Below are 9,839 nucleotides of genomic sequence, written 5' to 3'. Positions count from 1 at the left end.
CATGGCCAATTAGGCCCGTTTCGTGGCTGACCCACTTGGTTCTCCTGATGGACAGTTCACCCTTGATAAGCTCCAATGTGTGTCGGCCCACCGGGAAAATGTCCGGTATGCCAGATTAACAGTCCAGCTCTGGTCAGAAGGGGGTGATATTGTATCCTGTTGGCACTTGCTATCCTGATATTGCCTCATAATAATGTCATTCCATCCAAAAATACGTTTGAAGTGCAAACGAACCGCAACGTTAATTAAAAGAAAAAAATTTATTAAAAGAATTACCTAAAAAAAAAAAAAAAAAAAATGGTTGTCTTATTTCCCTCCAGAGCCTGTGTTCTACGAATAATTTTTTTTTTTTTCTATTTTGTTTCATGCTAGCTAACAATTAGCATTCCCAACCACGGACACACGGAGCACACTGGACTCGTCGACACAAGTGTTCTAAACGGTTTCATTTGTGTAGTAGCATCAGCGTGTGGAGCACAACATATTGTTTATTGTCGCCACGATGGACGGGTCGCAACAGTGTAGAATGCATTATTGTTCTCCCCAATGTGGAACGCCCAATTCTCAATGCGCTCTGAAGTCCTCGTGGTGGCGTAGTGACTCGCCTCAATCCGGGTGCCGGAGGACGAATCTCAGTTGCCCCTGCATCTGAGAACGTCAATCCGCGCATCTTATCATGTGACTTGTTGAGCGCGTTACCGTGGAGACGTAGCGCGTGTGGAGGCTTCACGCTATTCTCCGCGCATCCACGCACAACTCACCACACGCCCCACCGAGAGCGAGAACCACATTATAGCGATCACGAGGAGGTTACCCCATGTGACTCTACCCCTCCCTAGCAACCAGCCAATTTGGTTGCTAAGGAGACCTGACTGGAGTCTCTCAGCACGCCCTGGATTCAAACTAGTGAACTAGCGAACTCCAGGGGTGGTAGCCAGCGTCTTTACCACTGAGCTACCCAGACCCCCTATATAAATATTCACCAAGTGATTTTTCTTTCACCTAGTCGACACATTTGGACGTCATCCAGCAAGGACTTGATGATAATCACACACACACACACACACACACACACACACACACACACACACACACACACACACACACACACACACACACACACACACACACACACACACACACACACACACACACACACACACACACACACACACACATATACGATACTAATGTCCCAACATCCACGGACATAAACATGCACACACAAAAACATTTTCGTTCAAATATTACAATGTTTTCCTCCTTTTTTGTTATTGCAAAATTTATAATAAACATCTCCTCTTTTGTTCCACAGAATAGTTCTTCCCTGCCAAGGCAAAATGCAGTAACTACAACATATGTGGCAATCACTGTATGACAACTACAGTCTGTCCCGTGGCAAAGGGGTTCGGCTCACCTATACTCCTATTTAGAGAAAACGTGCTAGAGTGTGCCTCCACATTTGAACGGACAATCGAGACACATTTAATTGTATTGTTGTGAATCACATTTGGGACATGTCTCACCGAACTCCTCATTATTGTCATCTTGTTTCACACTTCACAATTCTCCTGGCATCTATTGATCTTTCAAACACACATGCACGGTCATACTAATAAACAGAAATCATTGAACATTTAGTGGATATTAGCATCAAGGCTGCTTAAAAGTACAGGTAGTAGGTCCAGTAGAGCAGGTTGACGAAGATGAATGAGAGCGGGAAGGATAACCGTGAGTAGTTGTCTATGTGATGTGGATTTTCCACGTGACAGCAGTTGGCAGGTCGCAGAATCTTCCATAAGATGGAAATGCTTTTTGCGCAGCGGTTAAAGGTCTCCTCTTTGACCTCGTGTGTGTTGTCCTCACTGGCATTCAGGCTGGAGGGCGTGAGATCAGACTCTCCAGCCGGGGTCGACACGGTCGTTGGGGCCGGAGGGTCTTTACGCCTCTTTACCCGTGACGATCGGTTGGCGATGGTGGTGACGATTCCGTTCATTTCCTCCTCACAATCGTGCATGTGCTGACCGTACTGACACACAGAAACTCTATTATTAATCGCTGAATGCATTCCATTAAATCAGTTCAGAAGGAGAACACGAGCTTTAACATGATGTCAACAATCAATCAATGGGGTGACAATAACACATTTAGATTGAATGATGGTGGAAAGATGAAGATGATGATGATTGTTATGATAAAGATGATGATGGTGGTTGTAATGAAGATACTTTATAGTATGAAGAAGATGAATATGATGGTAGTGGTGATGATGAAGATGCACATGAAGCTAATAAAGATGATGATGATGATGATGAAGATGATGGTAATGATGTGTATTATTGAAGATGAAGATAAAGGTGATGATAGTTAAAATGATTGTGATGAAGATGATGATGATGATGATGATGGTGATATTAAAGATGATGGTTATGATAAAGATGATAGGAATAAGATGATGGACATGAAGATAGCTAATGAAGATAATGGTGATGATGAAGATGAAGATGATGATGAAGATGATGAAGATGATGGTCATATTAAAGATGATGGTTATGATAAAGATGATAGGAATAAGATGATGGACATGAAGATAGCTAATGAAGATAATGGTGATGATGAAGATGAAGATGATGATGAAGATGATGAAGATGATGGTCATATTAAAGATGATGGTTATGATAAAGATGATAGGAATAAGATGATGGACATGAAGATAGCTAATGAAGATAATGGTGATGATGAAGATGAAGATGATGATGAAGAAGATGGTGATGAAGATGATGATGAAGAAGATGGCGATGAAGATGATGGTGATGATGTGTATTATTGAAGATGAAGATAAAGGTGATAATAGTTCAAATGATTGTGATGAAGATGAAGATGATGATATTAAAGATGATGGTTATGATAAAGATGATAGGAATAAGATGATGGACATGAAGATAGCTAATGAAGATAATGGTGATGATGAAGATGAAGATGATGATGAAGATGATGGTGATATTAAAGATGATGGTTATGATAAAGATGATAGGAATAAGATGATGGACATGAAGATAGCTAATGAAGATAATGGTGATGATGAAGATGAAGATGATGATGATGATGATGGTGATATTAAAGATGATGGTTATGATAAAGATGATAGGAATAAGATGATGGACATGAAGATAGCTAATGAAGATAATGGTGATGATGAAGATGAAGATGATGATGAAGATGATGAAGATGATGGTGATATTAAAGATGATGGTTATGATAAAGATGATAGGAATAAGATGATGGACATGAAGATAGCTAATGAAGATAATGGTGATGATGAAGATGAAGATGATGATGAAGATGATGGTGATATTAAAGATGATGGTTATGATAAAGATGATAGGAATAAGATGATGGACATGAAGATAGCTAATGAAGATAATGGTGATGATGAAGATGAAGATGATGATGAAGATGATGGTGATATTAAAGATGATGGTTATGATAAAGATGATAGGAATAAGATGATGGACATGAAGATAGCTAATGAAGATAATGGTGCTGATGAAGATGAAGATGATGATGAAGATGATGAAGATGATGGTGATATTAAAGATGATGGTTATGATAAAGATGATAGGAATAAGATGATGGACATGAAGATAGCTAATGAAGATAATGGTGCTGATGAAGATGAAGATGATGATGAAGAAGATGGTGATGATGTGTATTATTGAAGATGAAGATAAAGGTGATAATAGTTAAAATGATTGTGATGAAGATGAAGATGATGATATTAAAGATGATGGTTATGATATAGATGATAGGGATAAAATGATGCACATGAAGATAATGGTGATGATGACGATGATGATAAGTTGACGGTGAGAAATATATGATGATGGTGATGATGGTGATGTTGGAGATGTTGGAGATGTTGGAGATGATGGAGATGATGGTGATGTTGGAGATGTTGGAGATGATGGAGATGATGGTGATGATGGTGATGTTGGAGATGTTGGAGATGATGGTGATGATGGTGATGATGGTGATGATGGTGATGTTGGAGATGTTGGAGATGTTGGAGATGATGGAGATGATGGTGATGATGGTGATGTTGGAGATGTTGGAGATGTTGGAGATGATGGTGATGATGGTGATGATGGTGATGATGGTGATGTTGGAGATGTTGGAGATGATGGTGATGATGGTGATGATGGTGATGTTGGAGATGTTGGAGATGATGGTGATGATGGTGATGATGGTGATGTTGGAGATGTTGGAGATGATGGAGATGATGGTGATGATGGTGATGATGGTGATGTTGGAGATGTTGGAGATGATGGAGATGATGGTGATGGCAGATCTCAGAATCATCCGGTGTATTGTCCTCGCTGGTAGTCGGGCTGGAGGTCATGATAAGATGACGATGATGGAAATAAAGTTAATAAAGATAATGGTGATGATGATGAAGACGATGGAGATGAGGATGTGATTATGGTGATGACGGTGATGATTGCTGATGATAAGATCATGGAGATGATGATGATGATGAAAATGTTTGTGATGATGGTTAACATGATGATGATAGTGATTAAGATTGTTAACAAAGATGATGGTGATGACAATGATGAAGATGATGGTGATGACAATGAAGATGACAAAGATGAAAGGGATGAAGATGATGTTGATGACAGTGATTATAATCAATAATTATTGAAGATGATGGCAATGGTGATTTTGAGGAAAATGATGGTGATGATGGATGAGAATGAAGATGATGGAAATATGATCATGAAGAAGATGATGATGATAATAATGAAGATAATGGTGATGATGAAGACCATGGAGATGATATAATCATGATGGTGGTGCCAAAGATGCTGGTGTTGACGACGGAGATGATGAAGATGATGATGGTGGTGATAAAGATGATTATTGAAGATGATGAAGATGATGAAGATAACTAGATTTATAAATGTGAGAGGTGTTTGCCCATGCAAAAGTCACTGCCACAACTCAATCAGGTGCTAAACTAGCACAGAGAGCGTGTGCAAAACAACGCCTCTATTACCCCCCGCAACTCATTCTTAGTGAGAACGAGTGCCCCTGAACGTTTAATACTTACGGTTAGAGGTTAAATCAAAGCACTTTAGTAACTGCAATAGTCATAGTGAAGCTTGACCTTGCAAACACATCAAACACATGATGATGACAACAGATATGTTGCGATGAGTCCATACCATCAGTGCGTGGTTGCAGTCAGGATGGTGAAGTGTGCAGAAGTGGGCCACTGCATACTCGATTAGTGCTCCAAAAATAAAACTAAAGCAGATGCCCAAATACACGTCTATGGCTTTAATGAAGCAGTTGGCATTGGGCAGAGACGTCCTGGCACCCATCATCAGTGTGGTCATAGTCAGGACAGTTGTCACACCTTAAACAAATCAACAAATAACACACAGTTGTGTTGTACTGAGATCTTAAGTCACACAAGCCCGTGCTCTTACGGACACAAAAACACATTTGGTGTGAACGGCCCCTTGTTTGTGTTTAAAAGCTGTGAGAAAATCAGGTGTCCAAGGACATTTCCTTACTGGCATATATAGTGCTCACCATTATATTCACATTAGGAAAAATGTATAACCCTTGTGTTTTATTTGTTTTGTGTGTTTGTTTGTTTATTTGTTTGTGTTCCCGGTCAAGAAAGAACGAACCGCTAAGATTGATTTTAAATCTCTCATATTGCGTATCCAATGCAGAATTTCTTACATACTGTAATGTGGCAAAAATCCAACTGTGAAGCACTTTGAGCTGCATTTTATGCATGAAAGGTGCAATAAATATATACACTATAATCTTTATTATTGTTTCTCCCCATTTTCTCCCAATCTGTAACGCCCAATTCCCAATGCGCTCTGAGTCCTCATGGTGGCGTAGTGACTCGCCTCAATCCGGGTGGTGGAGGACGAATCTCAGTTGCTACCACATCTGAGTCAGTCAAGCCGCGCATCTTATCACGTGACTTGTTGCGGGTGTTACCATGGAGACGTAGCGCGTGTGGAGGCTTCATGCTATTCTCCGCAGAATCCACACAGAACTCACCACACGTCCCACCGAGAGCGAGAACCACATTATAGTGACCACGAGAAGGTTACCCCATGTGACTCTACCCTCCCTAGCAACCGGGCCAATTTGGTTGCTAAGGAGACCTGACTGGAGTCACTCAGCACGCCCTGGATTCAAACTCACGACTCCAGGTTTGATAGTCAGCGTCAATACTCGCTGAGATACCCAGACCCCCAAAAATTATTATTATTATTATCACTGGGGGTACTCCCTATTGGCAAAAACAAACAATAATAATAATAATAATAATAATAATAATTACATAATAAATGAATAACCACTTCCTTGATCTGAAGGTCTCAATTTAAAGCGTTGAATCTGGATTTTTTTTTAGCTGATCTTATCATTTCTTAAATACTGCTTTTTAATTTGTTGTCAAATAAGAACCGTTTCGTTCTCATCATTTGCATTTAATTCAATGAGCAAATTTGTTTCACTGAGGTCAAACTGCAGTGAGCTTTATTGTATGAAATCCCCACAGAAATATAGAAATATAATAAACAGAAGTGCACTGATCAGCCACAACATTAAAACCACCTGCCTAATATTGTGTAGGGCCTACACAAGCATACCATAGAGCACAAATGATGTATAATATTAAGCGTGCAATATAAAGATTATGCATATTGGCAATCTAGTAGCTTAAAACGATTACAGTGATGTGGTCTGCAATTGTCCCCCAACTGAAATGTCTGGACACCCCTGCCATAGTGCATCCTTCTGCCATCTCTCCCCCAGTTAAATTACGCACATGTTCCCGGCCGTCCACATGATCTAAAAGAAGACATGATTCATCTTCCATTGCTCCACGGTCCAGTTCTGACGCTCACGTGCTCATTGTAGACTCTTTCGGCGGTGGGCAGGGGTCATCATGTCCGGTCTGTGGCTCCGCAGTCCCATCCGCAGTGATGCGCTGTGTGTTCTGACGCCTTTCTATCATGACCAGCAGTATGTGCTACAGTAGCTCTCCTGTGGGGTCAGACCTGAGGGGCTTGTCTTCACTCCCCATGTGCGTCAGTGAGCCTCCATGACCCTTCGCCGGTTCACCGGTTGTCCTTCCTTGGACCACTTTAGGCAGGTAATAACCACTGCATACCGGGAACACCCCACAAGACCTGCTGTTTTGGAGATGCTCTGACCCAGTCGTCGAGACATCACAATTTATTCCTCGTCAAAGTCACTCAGATTCTTCCGCTTGCCCATTTTTCCTAAAATTCAAGAACCGACTGTTCACTTCCTGCCTAATATATCTAATATATCCCACCCCTCGACAGATGTAACAATATAATCAATGTTATTCACTTCAGCTGTCAGTGGTTTTAATGTTGTGGCTGATCAGTGTCGTAACTAATAGCAGATTATCCCGATTCAAACGAGCCCAAACGCAACATAATGATGATGATGAGCAGATCTTGAAATATTCCTCAAATAGAGAGTGTGAGTGTGTGTATGTATGAGATTGTGTGTTTGTGTGCATGTTTGTGTGTGTGTGTGTGTGTTTGTTTGTGTGTGTGAGTTTCTGTGAGTTTGTGAGTGTGTTTGTGTGCATGTTTGTGTGTGAGTGTGTGTGTGTGTGTGTATGTGCGTGCGTGTGTTTGTGTGTGTGTGTGTTTGTTTGTGTGTGTGTGAGTTTCTGTGAGTTTGTGAGTGTGTGTGTGAGTGAGTGTGTGTGTTTGTGTGTGTGAGTTTCTGTGACTTTGTGAGTGTGTTTGTGTGCATGTTTGTGTGTGAGTGTGTGTGTGTGTGTATGTGCGTGCGTGTGTTTGTGTGTGTGTGTGTTTGTTTGTGTGTGTGTGAGTTTCTGTGAGTTTGTGAGTGTGTGTGTGAGTGAGTGTGTGTGTGTGTTTGTGTGTGTGAGTTTCTGTGACTTTGTGAGTGTGTTTGTGTGCATGTTTGTGTGTGAGTGTGTGTGTGTGCGTGCGTGTGTTTGTGTGTGTGTGTGTGTGCGTGTGTTTGTTTGTGTGTGTGTGAGTTTCTGTGAGTTTGTGAGTGTGTGTGTGAGTGAGTGTGTGTGTGTGTTTGTGTGTGTGAGTTTCTGTGAGTTTGTGAGTGTGTGTGTGAGTGAGTGTGTGTGTGTGTTTGTGTGTGTTTGTGTGTGAATGTGTGTGTGTGTGTGTGTGTGCGTGTGTTCGTGTGTGTGAGTTTCTGTGAGTTTGTGAGTGTGTGTGAGTGTTTGTGAGTGTTTGTGTGTGTTTGTGTGTGTGTGTGTGTGTGCGTGCTTGTGTTTGTGTGTGTGTGTTTGTGTGCATGTTTGTGTGTGCGTGTGTTTGTGTGTGAGTGTGTGCTTGTGTTTGTGTGTGTTTGTGTGTGTGTGTGTGTGTGCGTGCTTGTGTTTGTGTGTGTGTGTTTGTGTGCATGTTTGTGTGTGCTTGTGTTTGTGTGTGAGTGTTTGTGTGCATGTTTGTGAGAGTGTGTGTTTGTTTGTGTGTGAGTGTTTGTGAGCATGTTTGTGAGAGTGTGTGTTTGTTTGTGGGAGTGTGTGTTTGCGTGCATGTTTTTGTGTGAGTTTTTTTGTGTGAGTGTTTGTGTGCATGTTTGTGTGAGTGTGTGTGTTTCTGTTTGTGTGTATGTATGAGATTGTGTGTTTGTGTGCATGTTTGTGTGTATGCATGTGTTTGTTTGTGTGTGTGTGTGTGTGTGAGAGAGAGAGAGAGTGTGCGTGTGTTTGTGTGTGTGTGCATGTGTGTGTGCGTGTGTGAGAGTGTGTGCATGCGTGCATGTTTGTGTGTGTGTGTGTGTGTGTGTGTGTGTGTATGTGCGTGCATGTATGTGTGTGTGCATGTGCGTGCATGTTTGTGTGTGTGTGTTTGTGTCCGAGGACTTTGTGTGTGTGTGTGAGATTGTGTGTGTGTGTTTGTGGGAGTGTGTGGTTGTGTGCATGTTTGTGTGTGTGTGTTTGTGGGAGTGTGTGGTTGTGTGCATGTTTTTGTGTGAGTTTTTGTGTGTGTGTGTGTGTTTGTTTGTGCGTGTGTGTTTCTGTTTGTGTGTATGTATGAGATTGTGTGTTTGTGTGTGAGTGTGTGTGTGTGTGTTTGTGTGTGAGTGTGTGTGTGTTTGTGTGCATTGGTGTGTGTTTGTGCGTGAGTGTGTGTGCGTTTGTGTGCATGTGCGTGTGTTTGTGCGTGAGTGTGTGTGTGTTTGTGTGCATGTGTGTGTGTTTGTGCGTGTGTGTTTCTGTTTGTGTGTATGTATGAGATTGTGTGTTTGTGTGTGAGTGTGTGTGTGTGTGCGTGTGTTTGTGTGTGAGTGTGTGCGTGTGTGCATGTGTGTGTGTTTGTGTGCATTGGTGTGTGTTTGTGTGCATGTGTGTGTGTTTGTGCGTGAGTGTGTGTGTGTTTGTGTGCATGTGTGTGTGTTTGTGCGTGTGTGTTTCTGTTTGTGTGTATGTATGAGATTGTGTGTTTGTGTGTGAGTGTGTGTGTGTGTGTGTGTGTGCGTGTGTTTGTGTGTGAGTGTGTGCGTGTGTGCATGTGTGTGTGTTTGTGTGTGTGCGTGTGTGAGTGTGTGTGTGTGTGTGCGTGTGTGCATGTGTGTGTGTTTGTGTGTGTGCATGTGTGTGTGTTTGTGTGTGTGCGTGTGTGAGTGTGTGTGTGTGTGTGTGTGTGTGAGTGTGTGTGAGTGTGTGCGTGTGTGCATGTGTGTGTGTTTGTGTGTGTGCGTGTGTGAGTGTGTGTGTGCATGTTTGTGTGTGTGTGTGAGAGAGCGTGTGCGTGCGTGCATGTTTGTGT

General features: G+C 41.9%; 1 protein-coding gene across 1 annotated transcript in view; it reads right to left on the bottom strand.

Moving 5' to 3' along the window:
- Positions 1-1,266: 1,266 nt before the first annotated feature.
- Positions 1,267-9,839, bottom strand: part of LOC127617588 (gamma-aminobutyric acid receptor subunit pi-like) — a 64,972-nt gene continuing 56,399 nt past the window's right edge. Inside the window, exons 9-10 of the mRNA XM_052089574.1 lie at positions 5,226-5,419; positions 1,267-2,029 (exon numbers count right to left, since the gene is read on the bottom strand). Of these exons, the coding sequence (XP_051945534.1) occupies positions 1,664-2,029; positions 5,226-5,419 (560 nt within the window). The 3' untranslated portion in view covers positions 1,267-1,663. The remainder of the gene's footprint in view (positions 2,030-5,225; positions 5,420-9,839) is intronic.

This window comes from Xyrauchen texanus, chromosome 24, assembly GCF_025860055.1.
Source record: "Xyrauchen texanus isolate HMW12.3.18 chromosome 24, RBS_HiC_50CHRs, whole genome shotgun sequence".
Lineage (NCBI taxonomy): Eukaryota > Metazoa > Chordata > Actinopteri > Cypriniformes > Catostomidae > Xyrauchen > Xyrauchen texanus.
Note: the sequence above shows the minus strand (reverse complement) of the source record. Positions and strands in the feature narration are given on the sequence as shown.